Source organism: Ursus arctos, unplaced genomic scaffold, assembly GCF_023065955.2.
Source record: "Ursus arctos isolate Adak ecotype North America unplaced genomic scaffold, UrsArc2.0 scaffold_26, whole genome shotgun sequence".
Taxonomy (NCBI): Eukaryota; Metazoa; Chordata; class Mammalia; order Carnivora; family Ursidae; genus Ursus; species Ursus arctos.
Window position 1 is genome coordinate 21,039,840 of NW_026622941.1, and position 20,047 is coordinate 21,059,886.

The following is a 20,047-nucleotide window of genomic DNA, read 5'->3' on the forward strand; positions in this document are numbered from 1 at the left end:
TCACCATATCATTCTTAGTATAACGGGTAGTCATTGCTGTGGATATGAAAGCGGAAGCTCCAGTCATCCTCGTAATGATTTTCTGAAGAAAAAAGTTGACCTAAAACTTGCAAGTTAGGTAGAATTTGAGATGTGCAGATAGAACAGAAAGGAAAACACTGCAGAAAAGAGGAAGAAAATGTCAAGGTGAGTGTACCTGCTTATAGGATATAAAACTCATGAAGGAGAATTTAGGGGTTTGGGTTATAAGACCAGAGAAGTAAAGGTTGGATCATCGTAGGAAGAACATTGAGTGCTAGGCAAAATAGTATGAACTTTATTTTTTAGGTTAGCGTTTTTCAAGTGCACATCTTAAAACCAAATTTGTAGGGTAATTATTTTAAAGCAAGGAATGGAAAAGAAAAGTAGAAAATATCAGAGTTGGAAGGTATAGTTAGGGTACATATTGTTTTGTGGAACTTAATACTAGGTGAGTGTGTCAAGTTTCAATAGAAAATATATTTCTTATCCCTTGAATAATGGTCAAAAATGTTTTTAGACCTGCGGTTCTAGAAAATGCTCTAAATCTTAGTGTGCATAAGAATGTCCTGAAGTGCTTATTAAAGGGAAGATTTGGGGCTTCTGTGGGTGGTTGAAGCTTCACACTTGGAAGAGAAATTGAAGCAATGAGAATTGATTATGATGATGAAACGTATTGTGCTTTAGAATTCAAGTTGGAATACATTATGATTTTTTGGTTTATTATTTTAATAAATGCTGTAAACATCTAGTTATTTTAGGATTTCTTTAGAGATTATTAAGTATATAGAAGATAATGTGTTTTTAAAATCTATAGTGTACTTTTTTTGCATTTCAGGTGTGAGTGATGTAGACTATAGTCTCTATCCAGACAGGCAACTGCAGGGCCAGTGGCTGCGTTCTTACCTTGAAGCCTACAAAGAATATAAGGGCTATGGGACTGAAGTTACTGAAAAGGAGGTGGAAATACTCTTCATTCAGGTCAATCAATTTGCATTGGTAAGTTTAAATATAAACAATGGAAGATTCTTTTTTTTTTGTTAGGATTCTTAATATAATTTTAAAAAGCTTTTAAATTTTCATCATCTTATAAAAACAGTTTCCCATTTTGAGTTTCGTGCATGTTTGGTTCAAAATAAGGACAAAACACTATTGTTTACAGTTCCTCTGTTGTAATGCTTTTGAGGACAGAGATTTTGTTTCATTCATTTATATATCCCTAACCTCTAGAATAACTTGCCTACTCACATGGTAAGTGCCCAGTAATTATTTAATGAATAGATTCTGGTTAGAGTTAGGGTTAATTGTGAAGCAGTTCTTCATGTTATATCTGTTCTCTTTATTTATGTTACAAAAAAACCCATATAATCAAAAACAAATATATGGGAAATGAGGTTTTCCACAGTACATTTAATCATCACATCTTAAGATGTTAAAAGTAGATTGGGAGAACCAGTAGAATTATGTTTTCATAACTTAACCAGTATTTTGTCTTGATCTTCTTTGATAAGCAGTTATTTCCAGACCCACTTCTCTGTACTCATTTTTTTTTAAACATTTTATTTATTTATTCGACAGAGATAGAGACAGACAGACAGCGAGAAAGGGAACACAAGCAGGGGGAGTGGGAGAAGAAGAAGCAGGCTCATAGCGGAGGAGCCTGCTGTGGGGCTCGATCCCATAACGCCGGGATCACGCCCTGAGCCGAAGGCAGACGCTTAACCGCTGTGCCACCCAGGCGCCCTAAACGCATTTATTTTTTAAAAAATAGTTCATTTAAATTACCATTTGACAATGATGTGATGAATTAGAATGAGCTTTCAACTAAGGTGTTACACAATTAAATTGAATACTAGGTTGAAGTTATTTTAGCTACTTATTTTTAGTTTTAATACAATTTGGTACAGTTTCCATGGGGAATATTTGCTGTGATGTCTTTACGAATAGACCCTGTTGATGGCTATGGGTGTCTTAAGAGCAGCATTTCCCCAGAACCATTCAGAATACATCTCAAGTAAGAGGGTGTGCTGAAACTTGACTCATCTTCTGTTCTGGTATCTTTTCAGTAGAATTGTTCACTAAATTAATGTCATGCTCTCCAGCTGGTCCTAGAATGCCTGCTGTTTCTATATATTCTGTTTAAGCATGACCTTAAAGTAGGGAATGTAGGGCTTCCTTTCTCACAAGGCCACTTAATGAACTTTACAATCACCTTAATACTTCTTTTTAGCAAATTTCTATATTAATATGAGGAATATGATTATTGCTATAATTTATATTTTTATGCACTCATTAACATAAATTATTCCTAATGCATTGAGTTTATTAATTTCCATAGAAAGCCCACATACTTACAAATTCTTAGTCAAATAGAACCACTGTTTACTATTAGAGAGCTAACTTGGATTCCCTTGTAAACTTTTGATGATAAAAATTTAACACCTTTGGATACTGTGGTTGTATTATATATACATGGTATTGAACAATAATTACTTCTGGTTTGATTATCAAGTTGTTTATAAATATCCATTAATCAGATATCTAGTAATTATTACTTTGGGTCATGTAGATTGGAGGCTTAAAAGAAGAATAAAACAGTGCATTCCTTCAAAGTACTTACAACTTGGAAGGGCAAATGATATGTACAAAATACTTCTTTTTGGGTAACATTCAACACCCATCCCTATTTAAAATTCTTAGCAAATTAGAATTAGAGGGAAACGTACTTAGCCTGAATAAAAACACATTATTTAACCTGACTTTTAAAAAAAGAATATTTGAAATGTACAGCAGACATATTCATGGAATGTCACATGTTCTGTAGAAGGTCTTACAGAAAAAGAATTAGAGGATGGTTGTGAGGTATAAAACTTCAGTACCTTTTTAATAATTCTGCTCATTTAGCATGTCTTCAGTTTATATAACCTATAGTTTTCATATAATCATTACCCAGTAAGTTTATGCTCTGAGATTGTCATATCAGTTTCCAGTTTTTCCTCATTAAGAAACCATTGAGAACTAGTTATAAAGCCAAGTTTGGTTTGAATTCCTCTTCTTATTTAAATTGTGGTGGAATTCTCTCTCTTTTGAGGTAGGTTACTCTTGCATCAGGGCCTCTTTTGCTATCTTCAGAATAGAAAGAATATAGCAGAATTTAGATGAATGCTCACATTTGGCATCACCAGCCCCTCTTACTGAGATTATTAATCCTCCTGAGATTTGATGTATCTGCCTTTGTTCTTCAGGATTGTTTTTGCAGGTTTGTTTGTTTGTTTGTTTGTTTTAGTTAGCCAGTTTACGTGATTCTCTTACCAACTCTTAATTTCATCCCACAATCGTTTGGTAAATGTCTGTCACAGTCTCAAGTATTTGAATGAGTAAATAATTGAGAAGTAGGGGGAAATAAAAGCAAACCCTCAATCTTTTTTTATCACTTTCATGCACTCCTCAGAGCACTGCAGTCTTGTCTTCTCCCCTATTTAAAAAAAAAAGTTCATGTCAGGGTTACCAATAATGACATAATTACTAAGTCCAGTTTAAACCTTGTCTTTTTTTTTTTTTTAACTTTGTCTTTATCTTACTTGCTCTGCCCATATCATTTGACAGTATTTACCATTGATTTTTAGAATTTTCTTTCATTACCTTTTGTGATAACCATTCTTCCTTGGTTCTCATGTGTATTTTCCTACTCAGTTGTCTTCCCTGACTCTTCCTTTTCTTCCTCTTCTCCCAATCCTCTTACAATACTGGTGTTCCCTAGTGTCCTGAATTTGGGCTTTCCCCTCTCCTTTCACTTTATATACTTTCATTGGGTGATCTAATTCCATGACTTTTTTTTTAGATTTTTTTTTATTCATTTGAGAGAGAGCGCGAGTGAGGGCAAGAGCGGGGGGAGGGTCATTGGGAGACGGAGAAGCAGACTCCCCACTGAGCAGGGAGCAACTTGGGGCTCCACCCCATGACTCTGAGATCATGACCTGACCCAAGTGGGATGCCCAACTGCCTGATCCATCCAGGTGTCCTGGAAAATGGCTGGTTAAATGTTTATGGCTGAGGGCGTGAGCAGACTTGTAAATATTAAAAGACTTAACGTGTTAGTGACTGTTTACTGTAACTAATATTAAGATGGTAAACAAAAGTAGGTATTTGCACTATAAAATCAAATAAAATATACATACAGGTTTTTAAAGCTGTTAAGAGTTTTTTTTTTTTTTTTTTTTAAAGATTTTATTCATTTATTTCACAGAGATAGAGACAGCCAGTGAGAGAGGGAACACAAGCAGGAGAATGGGAGAGGAAGAAGCAGGCTTCCAGAGGAGGAGCCTGATGTGGGGCTCGATCCCAGAACGCTGGGATCACACCCTGAGCCGAAGGCAGATGCTTTAACGACTATGCCACCCAGGCGCCCCAGCTGTTAAGAGTTTTTAGACACGTTGTTTTCAAGTGATTATTTCTAAGTGAACTCTTATTTGGATTTTTTCTAAGTGAAATCTTAGAGTTTTTAGAGGTTTTTCAGAAAGGATACATTTTAGTTATTTGTTCATCATATAAAGCCTTGATTTTTTTTCTTTGCAACAGAGTAGCCTAGAAATTAAAATGCCCTTTGATAGACTTACATATCTATAATTTCCAAATCTGAAAGAAATAGGTAAATCACATAAAATATTTGTGTGATTTTATTTGGACTTAAATATTCTCTTTGCCATTTTGGGGAATTTCCTTTTCATCCATTTAAGAGTCTAATGTTACATATAAAATTTTCACTTTTCATCCTATAAAAGGTGTTACCTTCCAAAATGAGATTTTTGTGAAGTTTTATGTATAATCCTTCTCTAGTGTAGAATCATTTATTTATATGAATGAATGCTGCTTGTGATGGTGGGAAGAGCTGGTGTTATTTTTAGGTGTAGAATTTCCCACTTTCAGTCTTTTCTACTTACAGAACCAGCCTAATAGGAAGAGATTACAATAGCATCCACAGATGATTTTTATATCATTTAAAATATGCCTAGGTGATTTAGACTAGTGGATCTCAAACTTTTTGGTCTCAGGATTCCCCTTTACTCTTCAAGATTTTTTTAAAGACCTCTATGAGCTTTTGTTTATTTATGTTAATTATCAAGATTTATCATACATTCAAAATATTAAGTAAATATTTTTAAAATAAAAAACTTGTAGGGGTGCCTGGGTGGCACAGTCTGTTAAGCCTTTGACTGTTGGTTTCGGCTCAGGTGGTGATCTTAGGGTTGTGGGATTGAGCTCTGCATTGGGCTCTGCACTCAGCGTGGAGTCTACTTGAGATTCTCTCTCCCTCTCCCTTTACCCTTCCTGCTCGTCCCCCCCCCAGAATAAATAAATATTTAAGAAAAAAAAACTTGTTAACATAAACAGCATTTTCAATGAAAAATAACTATTTTCCCAAACAAAAAATAATTAAAAGAATGGCATTATTTAAACTTTGGCAAATCTCTGTAATGTCTGGCTTAATAAAAGCTAGATTCTTATATCTACTCTTGCATTTCATCTGTTGCAGTATATTGGTTTGGTTAAAGTATATGAAGTTCTGTTTCACACACATGTTGTTGGAAGAGATGAATATTTTGCCTTTTCAGATAATTGTGGATATTCTCCTTGATACTTCACCAGAACTTAGCAAATGATCATTTCTTAGAGGTTAGTTGTAATGTACGGTCTGAAAACATCAGTTAACTTTCTGTACTCCAGTATATTATAATCCATTGGTTTACCTTGCACTTTGAATGGCTTTTTTTTTGCCGTGCATGATTTTTTAATTTTAACAGTAAGTGTTATTTGGAAAATACTGATTTGAGTTGTAGAGATCTTAACAAATGTTGATACATCTCCTTATATGATATAAAAACATCATATCCGTTGATATCACAATCAGTATCATCAGAAAAAGTTTTAAGTACTGTATGGAGAAGCTGTTAAACTCACAGAGTCAAATACAGATTTTCCAAAGTTCTAATTTTAGGTTGAATACTTGAAGAGTTTCATTGGCAACAACTACTGTTAATTTGTTTCATTGAAATGACAAGTCCTCTTTTTTTAATCTGAGAAATATCTGCCAAATGCCCAAGTCTAATAACTAGTTCGAATATCAGTTATTCTTTCAAGTATAAATGATATTCCATCAAAGATGTGCAAGTTCAGCTCACAACTCAGTCATAAATGTTTTTTCCTTGAAAGAGTCTTCCTTCTTTGGGTAGAAATACAGTCAAATTAATAGTTTCAGTGGCTTCATAAAGGACATTTTTAGTAAGACTGGCCTCTTACTGTGTGTAGTGATGATGTGTACGTGTATGAATGTTTGGTGCCACTGCCTTGACATATTGTAAGGTACCAGTAGCTTCACCCACCATTGCTTTTAAACCATCAGTGCATATGTTAAGAGAGTCAAAAAGGTAAGTAACACATTAATAATAATATAAAAAATAGTTTTAGGCCTCAGGAATCTCCCATGGTTGAGAACTACTGCTTAATATTTTAAAAAGAAGGAAGGCGCATCTCATCTCATAATTCACTTCTCAATACCTGAGACTTCCTCAGGTAGAAGGAATACCATTTTTGAAAATTTTTATTGTTTTTATCGTTCTTATTTTATAGAATGATATTAATTAGCATTTTATTGGCTGTTAAATATCAGATGTAGAGACTAGGCTCCAATGTGTTTTTTCCACACCACCAAGTAGTTCTCCAGTTCTCAGCTTTGACTGTGTGTCCTGCAATTCTGTAGACAAATGTCATATCCCACAGATTAAGGGTTCAGTCTCACAAGACTGCACCCAACTATCCTCCTTTGTAGATGTCAATCTCAAATCACAGTTGTTCTTGTCCTTCTTACCCACTGGCTATAAATCGGAGGTTTCCAAAACTTCCTCCGTGGGTTCAGTTAATTTGCTAGAGTGGTTCATGGAACTCAGAGAAGCATTTATTTATGTTTATCAGTTTATCATAAAGGATACAGAAGAAGAGTCAGATGAAGAGGTATATAGGGCGATGTTCAGAAGGGTTCTGAGCACAGGAGCTTCTGTTCTCCAAGAGCTTAGGGTGTAACCACCGTTCATCTTATGGATGTGTTCTGGTTCACTGGGCCTGGAAGCTCCCTGAACCCCTTCCTTTTGGGTTATATGGAGACTTCATTACATAGGCAAGATTGATTAAAACATCTGCCATTGAAAACTGAACTCAGTCTCACTCACTTCTCCCCTCCCTGGAGGTGGTGAGATGGTGGGGCTGGAAGATCCATCCCTCTAATCACATGGTTGGTTCCCCTGGCAACCAGTCTTCCTCTAGAGGGGGTTTCCAGAAGTCTTACCTCATTAATATAAACTCAGGTGTGGTTGAAAGGGGCTTGTTACGAATAAGATAACTTTTCACTTTTACTGCTCTGGAACTGTTTCAGAAACTTAGGATACAAGATCAAATATCATAAAAAGATGTTCTCATTGCTCTTAATGCTTATGAAATTCTAAGGATTTGGGGAACTATGAGCCAGGAACAGTGAATGAAGACCAAATATGTAATTCTTATTATCTGTATTTTACAGATGGGGAAACAAAGGTACAGATGGGTTAAGTTGCTCAAAGCCATACAGCTAGTAATTTTTGCAATTTGACTCCAGAGCTCAGCTTTTTTTTTTTTTCCTTAAGTTAACCATTAGGCTTCATGTGCATGTACTTTAGCTGTTTACTCTTTACTACATGATTTGTCCTTTTTTTTTTTTTTTTTTTTTGCTTTTTAATGATTTTTTATTATATTATGTTAGTCACCATACAGTACATCCCCGGTTTCCGATGTAAGGCTCGATGATTCATTAGTTGCGTATAACACCCAGTGCACCATGCAATACGTGCCCTCCTTACTACCCATCACCAGTCTATCCCATTCCCCAACCCCCCTCCCCTCTGAAGTCCTCAGTTTGTTTCTCATAGTCCATAGTCTCTCATGTTTCATTCCCCCTTCTGATTACCCCCCCTTTCTTTGTCCCTTTCTTCCGCTACTGATCATCCTAGTTCTTATGTTCCATAGATGAGAGAAATCATATGATAGTTATCTTTCTCTGCTTGACTTATTTCACTTAGCATTATCTCCTCCAGTGCCGTCCATGTTGCAGCAAATGTTGAGAACTCGTTCTTTCTGATAGCTGAGTAATATTCCATTGTATATATGGACCACAACTTCTTAATCCAGTCATCTGTTGAAGGGCATCTCGGCTCCTTCCACGATTTAGCTATTGTGGACATTGCTGCTATGAACATTGGGGTGCATATGGCCCTTCTCTTTACTACGTCTGTATCTTTGGGGTAAACACCCAGTAGTGCAATGGCTGGATCATAGGGTAGCTCAATTTTTAACTTTTTAAGGGACCTCCACACTGTTTTCCAGAGTGGCTGTACCAACTTGCATTCCCACCAACAATGTAGGAGGGATCCCCTTTCTCCACATCCTCTCCAGCACTTGTTGTTTCTTGCCTTGTCTATTTTTGCCATTCTAACTGGCGTAAGGTGGTATCTCAGTGTGGTTTTGATTTGAATTTCCTTGATGGCTAATGATTTTGAACATTTTTTCATGTGTCTGTTAGCCATTTGTATGTCTTCATTGGAAAAGTGTCTGTTCATATCTTCTGCCCATTTTTTGATTTGTTTATTTGTTTCTCGTGTATTGAGTTTGAGAAGTTCTTTGTAGATCTTGGATACCAGTCCTTTATCTGTAGTGTCATTTGTAAATATATTCTCCCATTCCGTGGGCTACCTCTTAGTTTTTCTGATCGTTTCCTTGGCTGTGCAGAAACTTTTAATCTTGATGAAGTCCCATAAATTCATTTTATCTTTTGTTTTTCTTGCCTTTGGGGATGTATCATGAAAAAGGTTGCTTTGGCCGATGTCGTAGAGGTTGCTGCCTATGTTCTCCTCTAGAATTTTGATGGATTCCTGTCTCACATCGAGGTCTTTCATCCATTTGGAGTTTATTTTTGTGTATGGTGTGAGATAGTGGTCAAGTTTCATTCTTTTGCACGTACATGATTTGTTCTTTTCTATATGTGTATTTGATGGGAAGTTATGTATCCTGATAGTGATTTTTTGAGGAAGTTAAAAACAAAGTGCAAATAGGTATTTGTATAGCAGCATACTTTAAAGAGATCTTTAGAGGGTAAAAATTTTATATTTTATATATTTTTATATATTTTATATATGTATAATTTCCATTAATCTTTAAAACAGTCCTGTGTGAAATACAGAATGGCTAATAGTGTCTCATCTTTTAAGTGATGATTCAGACATTAAAAATTTGTGACTTACTGAAGGTTGCAGAAGGAGTTAGTGACAGAACCTGGACTTTTGAACCCCCACAGTTCTCAATTCAAATTAAGAATCCTTTCTCATACACTGTGTTGTTTTACCTACTAAATTGGGTTGTTTGGTTGTTTTAAAACCAAGATCACAGCTGTGGAGTAATTTTTTTCTAAGATACCTTTTGTTGCTACTATAGGAAATTTAGCTGAAATAAAACCCTTATCTTTAAGACTTTTTTCTAGTTGTAATATTTCTAGTTAGAATAGACTACTTCGTGGGAAGTGAAGTTTTATTAGTTATTATCAGAATTTTAAAATATTTTCACGTTTAACTGGAAATGGTTTGTAAAGCACACACACAAGTAGTTATTTTACAGCTCCTACACATTCATCTGTTTTTCTCTTGAAGTCAGGACCATTTTTCTCTGACATAAGTAAAATCATGTTACTATATGTCCTGGTTGGTTATGCAGGATTGCTGGGCCAATAAAAATCGTTGTCAGATGTTTGTCATGTCTACAACATTTTTCATCTTTAAATATATTTTTTTGTTTTTGAGATTTAGATTTACCTTTTTAATTTTTTGTCAAAAAACAAAGTCTTTTGATAGTTATGTAGTTTGTAGGAAAGCCTGTTAGCCATTATAACCAACATCTATCAGTGTTTATGCTGAACTCTTTCTCCACAAAGCAGTTATAGGAATTGGGCTCTGTGTTTTAAGCAGTTATAATATATTCTAACCTCTTTTGGTATGGACAGAAGTGATCTGTAGCCATCCAGGTAACTGTACACTTCAGTATTACCTGTGTTTTAGATATTTTATATCAAAAAAGCATCAAGACAGTATTCTGCATGGAGTTGATGAAAAAGGGAAACATTAATTATTTGATAATTGTTTTATAGAGAAATGTATTATCATTATTCCTGATTTTTCTTTCCTTTTTAGGCTTCTCATTTCTTTTGGGGATTGTGGGCTTTGATTCAAGCCAAATACTCCACTATTGATTTTGATTTCCTTGGGTAAGTTTAATTGTACTGTATGTATTACATTTGTCTCTACTTTTTTTTTTTTTTTGATGTACATGTAAAACTCATAGTGTACACTGTAGTTATTATTTTCAGTCAAATGTTATAAGGGCTGCATACATTTAAATAATTGGTCTGTAAGGAAATCTGGTATAATCTGTTAAATACTATATTAGAAAAGTGTCCAGTAGGTGGTGCAATAAACTAAAAATATGTCCTTTGAAAATCCTAAAGCTTAAAAAAAGAATCAGCTTAGAAGGGTGAGTGGGAAATGAAGGAAGGATTAAGTTTTTCATTTTTTATTAATTCTGTTGTTATTCATTTCTCACTAGGTATGCAATTGTTCGTTTTAACCAATACTTTAAAATGAAGCCTGAAGTTACTGCATTAAAAGTGCCTGAGTAAAAGAAGAGATTTGATTACTCTCAAGTAGCTGAACAATGCTTGTGTATCTTTTCTTAAGAAATTTTGAAAAGCCAATATTTGTTAAAATTCTGTTGTTTAATTTGGTTATCTTGCTTTACAAATTATGCCTCTAAACAACCAATCTATTTTTTAAATAGACTGAATGATGTCAAGAAGTATACCTACTGCTATCAGTATGTGGTGGATTAGAAGTTTGTTAAATCTGCAAAAAGGTATAAATATGTCAGTTTAATCCTTTCTTTGATAATTTAATCTATGTTATATGTGAACTATTTATTATAAATTTAACATAATTCTGTGACTGCTTTCATCTGTTTCATCTGTTGGTTGAGTGTAAGCAATGAAAATGTTCCAGAGAAAATTTTTAAAAAAGTTTTACTTTAATAATATTAATTTTAGCAAACAATCTAGGTGTTCAGTGTAACCTTTTTATCTTGATACACTATAAGAAATATGAATCATTCACTCTTGAAATGCCAGATACTCGTATAGATAACTTAGGGTGTTCATAGAAAAATATCTGTGTATGAGGGTAAACTACATTTACTGTCTATGTTTAGTGGCACATCTTTTTGAACTGAATATTGGAAAGTTTTTCTGGGGGGGAATATATCTTAAAATTAAATTCTCCTTTCCATACATAGTCTGGCAGTATAAATATTAATAGTTACCGTATAATCCTGGAATAGATACGATTTTATGTTACCAAAATCTGCATTAAATAATGTTTTCATGTACTAAATATGGTCATTTTAGTTGCTAGTTTGTTCTTAAAATTTGATAATATCACTTTTTTTTTACCAAAATATTTTGTTTTACTTATTGTGATATTCTGTGTTTTTGTCTGTTTAGCTAGTAGAACAAATGCTAATTTTTGAAACAAAGATAGAATGGTTGTCATACTTGGGAACAAGAAGATAGCATTTAGATAGATTCCTTTTTACCTTTCCAGATTCATTCCTTAACAGTTAGTTTCATGTTTTAGTTTGGCTCCATGTCTTTAGAATGATAGCAAAAGATTACGTGATATATGTAGGTTCAGAGAAATAAATTAAAAGCGGTTAAAAGAAATAAGGAACATTTAGGACATTGATCTAATACACTTAAAATCTAACAAAATGTGAATTAAACAGAAATATTCATGGTAGGAGGCTTCTGTTTGTTTCTCTTGATTTTGTTTGTATATTTTTTATCTTGTTTGGGAGTGAGAGGGTGGCAATTATTATATGGAAGGAAGTTAGATCTTTGCGGTGAGTAGGCTTCAAGTTGTGAAGACCGCTGCTGTGTGGAGTCGAGCAGTCATGGTTAACTTTACTTAGAAAATTAGTCTGACACGCTTTGCACTTTGGTCACATAAGTGCCCATGTACAAAGTTGACTTAATGAATCTGCATATTCAGAATATGCAACTACAAATATATCCTCTGAGAAATCTTCTGGGGAGTTTGATGTATTATTCCAAATGACTTATATTCTCAGATAAGTGCTTTAAAATACTTGGATTATCTCAAGATGTTTAAAGCTAATGAAGTAAGTAGAAACACTTAAAGGCCATTTTAAATGGTAAATTCTAGTTACATAAATAGAATCTTAAAAATCTGCTTGTGTCTATAACAGTGTTAGACTAAGATTTGTTTTCTACCTCCCCAATGTTACAAGTGTTCACTTCTGTTTTTATAAACCATATTACTATAGGATCAGTAGAATTTTACCTAATTGACTAAATGGAATGGAACCAATTAAACAATAGCTTTTTACATAATGTTAGAGTGAGCTTGAAGAATTGCTTTTAGTGGAATTTTCATCTGTGGTTGGAAAATTTTCTTAGGACAATGAATAATATGTAATACCCTTGATTTTTTTTTTTTCTTTCTGACTTCTTAAAGTGCAACAGTATATATCTTGGAGAACTATGGGAGGAGAGAAGATCAGTTTTCTACCTTACTCCATATTCTTCCAACTATTTTGAGTAGAGATTCACTGAGCCTTTGCTGGTAGACTGTGCATAGCTGTTAGCTGTGATACTCTTGTGTTTCAGAGAGATTGATATAGAACTGAGTGTAAAGGGGAATAGAGGCTCTCACTTCAGCCCTGGGAATATGCAGTGAAAGTTGGAAACAAAATGAGACATTTAAGGTATTTTCCTCACTCTGTGGCCAGATTTTGGGTGTCATGATGCTCCCACATCCTGTACAGGTTTTTGGGATCATGCTGCAGACTAATAAGAGGGTTCAAAATTGCTTCCCTTTTTATTGACCATTTAAAGGATTCTAAAGGAAAAATAGCCCTCTAAAATTTGTCCTGTGGCTTGCTGAGATATCTGTTGCCTATTTATGTTAAGCTAAGGAACTTGAATGCCTTACCTAATAACTCACCTGGTATAGTAAGTTCATTTTGTAAATATGAAAATGGTTGTTAGAGAAGTGGCATTCATGTATACTCATAGTTGTTAGTCAATAGACCATAGTGGCCTGGATGCTTTAACAAGCAAAATTACATGTTTTTTCCTTTTGTTCCTTACATACTTGTGTGATCTTACCTGACCAGTAATATTTGTTGTTGTTGTTGTTGTTGTTGTTGTTGTTGTTGTTTTCCCTCTTGACCCCATGCTACCACCTGATTTTCTGGAAATCAGAGAGATGTGGTGGTAAATCATACTGTTCACATGGTCATTCGAGATCAACATGAGCACAAAACTCAACTAGGTCTGCCTGGAATGTATATAAAACAGTGTAAATAAAAATTTGTAAACTAGTGTGAATTGTATCTTGCATATGAGATTGTGTATTGTTTTGCATTCTCTTTTGTAGTTTTTTTGCTTTTATTTTGGTAAGGAAATGATTCAGCTCTTTGGTTTTAGACTGGAAATAGCCAAAAGTTCTGGCTGCACAGTGGGATAACAAGAGGAACTGGAAAAATAGGGTTTGTCAGTTTTTGTTAATGTCAGTACTTATTTATTTAGCCTCTCAGTGCCTAATATGACTTTACTTCATTCTTTAGTTGGCCATTACTTTTTGTGAGATTAGATTCCTATAAGCAGTAAATTAATACACTGCTAGAACTCCTTTTTTTGAGTCATGATTCTAAGCTAAAGCAAATTAAAAATATAATGTGATGATTGCATACTGAAGTATTATCCTTTCCTATTTTCAAGGTTGTTAACCTTTTTCTACAAAAAAAAAAAAAAAAACCCTTGAAATTTTACGTATCTCTGTGAATCTAAATCATACATACATATATATATATGTATATATATATATATATATATATACATATATATATACATATATATATATATATGAGATAGGATACTAGCTCTTGGTTCAACTTAAGCATATCTCATTTGGCTTCTCTAAATATAAAGTTGTTCATGAGGGGATTGTAAAAAACAGAAAAGACATAAGTCATGAGTAATCTTTTAATGACTGCTATTTTCATCTTCATTGAACTACAAATATTTATTTCAGTTTATAAATATGTTACTAAGCTTCCAGATTTAAAGGAAAAAAGTTCCCCCAAGCACTGTCAATGAAAAATTAAAAACCTTCACTTTAAAAATTATATAGATTTTTCTTTTTTGTATTACACAAAGATTTCTGTATCATTTTTTAATTTCTTCATACTAAGAATGAGAATACTAACAGTTTGATTTTTCTGCTTTAAATTGCTTTTAATAAATGTTTTAGATGCATTCCAACATGATATAGACTTAAGCTTCTAATATTAATCAGTCTTTCAGTTGATAGACAAAGTTACCAATGCTTTATGCTAGGAGGAGAGTTTTGTTATTGGCAGCAACTTACACTACTTTCCTCAAAAGGCAAACGCAAGTAATTATTATGCACGAAGGAAATGAATTGTAAGTACCTGGTAAAGCAGCTTTCTCTTTGTTTCAGAATTGATTTGCTCTGATTTCTCTTCCTTAGCTCATTAGATTTTAGAATGTCCTTTGACTGGACACTTAGCTACATATTAAGGCAATCTGTTTTGCTTTTATTTTCTTAAAAAAAAGAAAGACATTAGTTATGTCGAACCACCTTTTTTTTCCAGTTACATATCACTTGTGTGATTACAGTGTTATGCCTTGGGTTTGATGTTTTTGGACAGAAAAGCATATCAGTTATTTAAAATGATTTCCCCCCTATCTTTGAAAGCTTAGTCTTTAAATATGTTGATATAAAAGAAAATGCTTGGGTTTGCATTACTCGAATACTTGAAAACTGACATTAGTAAGGTATCTTACATAATGAATTAGATTTTTCTGAACACAGTTTTTACACAATTTTCATTTCTGGATCATAATTTGAAATAGAAGGTTTCAACTCTTTGAGTGGGAAAAAATGACAGGCTTATAGAAAAATACCCTTTTGTGTTTCAGGCGTCCCAAATTCAGCTGTTTCGTAGGTTTCTGTCTTAAAGTCTGCTTTCTCTTTTCGTCTGTACTTAATGCACTTACTATGCTATAGATGTTGTCAAACAGCAGGTTAAAGTAAAATCTGTGTTCATTATGAATCTTTCAGCTTTTCTAGTTATGAAAAAAATTGCTCTGTAAAATATTCTTAATCCCTAAATATAGGCATATTTTTGTTTACATCTTACCCATTAATGGTATAAATACCATTAATCATTTTAACAAAACACAAGATGTTTATAAAAATTAAAAACATTACATGTTGTATTTCAACTAGTAAGTGAAGGGTAAGAAGAAGCTGGCTGATTTGAATTGTTTCATTAGTTAAATTAGTTAAATTTCAAAACTCTTTAATAAAGGAATTTTCAGAGATATGTTGAGACCCCAAAAAAGCAGTGGAGGAGATGAGAGGATTTACTTGCCATGGTTGTGGTGTGCTACTTCAGTTTAGGTAGTGACACACTGAAATCTTTATTGTCCAGTAATCTGAAGAAGTTTCCTGTTGTTTATGTGTGCTAAACTAACTATAAATTGGTGGAATCTGCTAAGAGGATACTTTTTAACTGTACTGTATTGAGGAACCTTTTTACAGCTGGGTGGTTTCTGTGATATGAAGTATTTGAATTTTAAAATATACTGTTATCATAAGAAATAAGACATGGCATCATTCCATGTTCTCAAGTGATAATTTCCTTATTAAGTTTCAGAAGAAAAAAACCAAAATAAGTAATTGTCACTGCGTTAGCTGTATGTTGAATTGGAAAATTGTGGCATAAAGCTTAAATTTGTGTTTATCAAATGTGAACCATAGTAGTATAATGCTGCTTTGTATATACTGTAAGTGCTACAAATAGTCTCAGCACTGAAAATGTATTGATACCTCTCAAATGAATGCAAATTTTGATGTAGGTGTTTTGATATGCCTCAGAAAGTATCTGAGTGTCTGAGAACTTGTTAATCTGTTTGGTAATGGAGATACTTCCTGTTTTTCGTTGCATATTTTCATGTTTAAAATTTAATTTTTACATTTTTACTACTGTTAATTTAAGTGTAAAATTTGTTCTGTGGATAAAAATGGGGTTGCCAGTGAAGAAAATTAAAAACAGCCTCATTCATGTAATTGCTTAAGTAAAAATACATTTTTGCTGTATGTTCATAAACTTTTAATGAAGTTGTTTGTATTTCTGTTTGAATATAAATGATGTTTAGGCTTTATTTCTGTTCAATAAGGCCTTTTACCATTGATTAAATGAAGGAATGTATCTTTTTGAAGAGATTTATATTCTGTAAATAAAAATTGGTTGTAACAATAAAGTTGGGTTCTAACTGCAGTGTACCATAAATCTTGTTATTTCAACTTATTTTGGTGGTTTTTCTTTTTTGAGGGGGGCAGAAAACAAGACTTCAAAGTTAGTGTGTAACTGTACTTGAAGTGATGATTTAAATTTCTAATTCTCTAGTTTTATATAGTGTTAAAAAGTTTTGAATAAAATTTGCTTTCAGAAACTTAGTTGAGATGAGAGAGTGGAATATTGTGTAACTCAGTAAACAAATTCTATTTCCTTAATTTAAAAATTCTTTATTCTTCTAACCATTACACTTTGTATCTTCACTGTGATTAGGGCCAGAAGCAGATAAATAAAGACACTCTCTGGGACTTAGCATTTTAGTCTAGGCAGGGAGTATCAATTCAATTAGTATTTATTAAGCTTTAATTATCAGGTAATGTGATAGAGGTGAAGATACAAAGATATGATCTCCACCATCAGATAATCTTGAAGATCAGTTCTCCGTAACAAAAATACTTGTGTGTGTGTGTGTGTGTGAGAGAGAGAGAGAGAGAGAGAGAGAAAATGTTTTCCAATTTGGGTTTATCTAGTGTTTTCTAAATAAATTTCCATTAGAATGAGGTTATGTATTGCCCGCCAAAATAGTACAAAAGTGATGTGTCTGTATGAGGGTATCGAATCTGAGGAACTCACTGCTGATGTTGATTTTGATCACTTGGTCCAAGTATTGTTCTGTGTCTTCACCTTGTAATGTTTATTTTTCCTCTTGTGGGGAAATAAGCAATCTGTGGAGAGAAACTTTAAGATTATGTATCTTGCTTGTTGTCAAACATCCCATTTGCCTCCCCTGACTTTTAGCAACACTTGATATTTGTCTAAACCAATCTTTATTATGATGGCTGCAAAATACTCATTTTTCAGTTCTGTTACGTGATACACATGTATCAGCATTTATTGTAAGGAATCATCTGTGTGTGTGTGTGTGTGTGTGTGTGTGTGTGTGTGTGTGTATCCGTATATCATTTACCATTCCTGTGACAGAAGTATAGACTCTCAGGTTTTTATTTTATTTAGTGGATTATAATCCGTTACTATACTTATTTACATTGATGTTAAAATGTCTGGATTTGGCTTGGGGGAGCCCCATCAGATCTGGCTGTACCAGATGTACCAGAACATGTTTTGAGCACTTTCTTTATAGTAAAATAAGATGTTCTAGACTAAATTTGGAACCTTCCAGAGCCTTGGAATCAGCCATTTTTCCAAGGAACTTTTTTTTTTTTTTTAATGGTACTTAGAAACTTAAATCTGAGAACTAAGTATGCTCATTAGTTCTGGGATATCACATCCTAGGCCCTTTTAGCTGGCAGAGCAAGGAAACACATTTATATGTAAGTAATGTATTTTAGAAATGGTGAGTACATACTGACACTTCAGTTTTTAATCCAACTTCAGAGTTCTCCCTTGCCTCTCCCATTTCGTATTTGTTTCTCCCTTTTCTTTACTCATATTTTGTTAAGAACACTATAGAATTAATGTGCCCTTTTCATTCATTGTATTACATGAAGTATGAAATGGTAATATATGTTTTACTAGTGATTGTAACCTTGGTCATTTGATTAAAGTGGTATCTGCCAAGTTTCTCCCCATTTTCTTTTTTTTTTTTTTACGATTTTATTTATTAGCGTGCACATGCGAGCTCGAGCACGAGGGTGGGGAGGGGAAGAGGGGGGAGAGGGAAAGGGAGAACCAGACTCTTGGCTGAGTAGGGAGCCAGGTGGTGGAGGCTCATCTCAGGCCCCAGTGATCATGACCTGAGCCAAAGGCAGACGCTTAACTGACTGAGCCACCCAGGTGCCCCTCTCATTTTCTACTTCTAATGAATAAGCATCTTGTGGTAGGGAGGAGATACTCTGAAACTATGTGATTTTTGTGCTATTTTAGCATCCATCAGCAGTTTTTGCCTGCAGCAGTTATGTTTGACTGTTGCTGATACTCTATTTCTCTCTTTCCTTCTACTTTCTTTCAATTTTAATTCTGAAATTGGAATTTTACTGTAGGGAAGCTCTGTATTTCTTCACTTTACTTATTTATTCAACCAAATCAGAACACAAGGATATTTAATTCTATAGGCCGTAATCCATTACAATCATTTTGTTGCTCAATTTGTTCCAGTTTGATGATTGAGAGCTCCTTTCAGTTGGCTGCTGTATCCTTTCAGTATGCTCGCATCATTTCTTGAGGACTTCCTTTTCTGGCAACATAAGGCTTTCCAGGCTAAGCTTGTACCTTCCTTGCCCCAACCCTCAATTCAATTATTTCTTCAAGGAGCCCTGACTTTATAGAGAATGAGATTTAGAAACTTAAGATCTGGGTGCCAGGTGTGCTCATTGTTACTGGGGTGTTACTGCTTCTATATTCTGTCAGTTGACAGTACCAGGAAATTTCATATATATGTGTGTGTGTATGTATACATATATATATACATATATATATGTCGTACATGTATATATATCTAAAATAACACACATGCATCTGTATTCATCTGTTTTTATGACTTTATTTTGAAATCATTTAAGACAGAAAAGTCACAAGAATAGTTCAGTGCACTGCCATATATCCTTATTCAAACTCCCTCAATATTTCACTTCCATTTCTTTATCGTTTTCTCTTTATTTCTTTTTGTCTATTATTTGAGAGCAGCTTGCACACATAAATCTCATTTACCCCTCAATACTTGTATTCCCTAAGAACACTCTCTTCTCACCTCCATTTTTTCCTGTGTGTGTAGTGTGTTATTTTTTTCTGGCCCTGCCCTTCCCTTCCCTTCCCTTCCCTTCCCTTCCCTTCCCTTCCCTTCCCTTCCCTTCCCCCTTCCCTTCCCCCTTCCCTTCCCCCTTCCTTTCCCCCCCTTCCTTCCTATTTATTTGAGAGAGAATGAGAGCACAAGCGGGGGTGGGGGGTGGGGAGTGGCAGGCAGAGGGAGAGGGAGAAGCAGGTTCCTTGTTGAATGGAGAGCCTACATGAGGCTTGATCCTAGGACCCTGGGATCATGACCTGTGTCAAACACAGTTAACTGAGATACCCAGGTGCCCCTTTTCTGGCTCTTTTCAAGATTTTTTCTTTTTAGTTGATTTTCAGCGATTTGATGATGATGTATTTAAATGTGCATCCTTTGTATTATCCTGCTTAGGTTTAGACATTTTTTTTTTTAAAGATTTTATTTACTTATTTGACAGAGACAGCCAGCGAGAGAGGGAACACAAGCAGGGGAAGTGGGAGAGGAAGAAGCAGGCTCCTAGCAGAGGAGCCTGATGTGGGGCTCGATCCCTGAACGCAGGGATCACACCCTGAGCCCAAGGCAGACGCTTAACAACTGCGCCACCGAGGCGCCCCAGGTTTAGACATTTTTCAATCTGTAAATTTATCTTTTATCATATTTTGGGGAAATTTCCGCCATTTCTTCAGGTATATATTCTGATCCATTCTCTTTTCTCTGTGAGTCTCCAAAGACTGATACTGTTTGACAGGTCACTAATGTTCTATTCATTTTTCCCCAGCA

At 34.4% G+C, this 20,047-nt stretch overlaps 1 protein-coding gene across 1 annotated transcript in view; it reads left to right on the forward strand.

Annotated features, from left to right (window-relative positions):
• ETNK1 (ethanolamine kinase 1) overlaps positions 1–16,539 on the forward strand; it is a 67,388-nt gene extending 50,849 nt beyond the window's left edge. Inside the window, exons 6-8 of the mRNA XM_026502277.4 lie at positions 857–1,017; positions 10,281–10,354; positions 10,693–16,539. Of these exons, the coding sequence (XP_026358062.1) occupies positions 857–1,017; positions 10,281–10,354; positions 10,693–10,765 (308 nt within the window). The 3' untranslated portion in view covers positions 10,766–16,539. The remainder of the gene's footprint in view (positions 1–856; positions 1,018–10,280; positions 10,355–10,692) is intronic.
• The last annotated feature ends 3,508 nt before the right edge of the window (positions 16,540–20,047 follow it).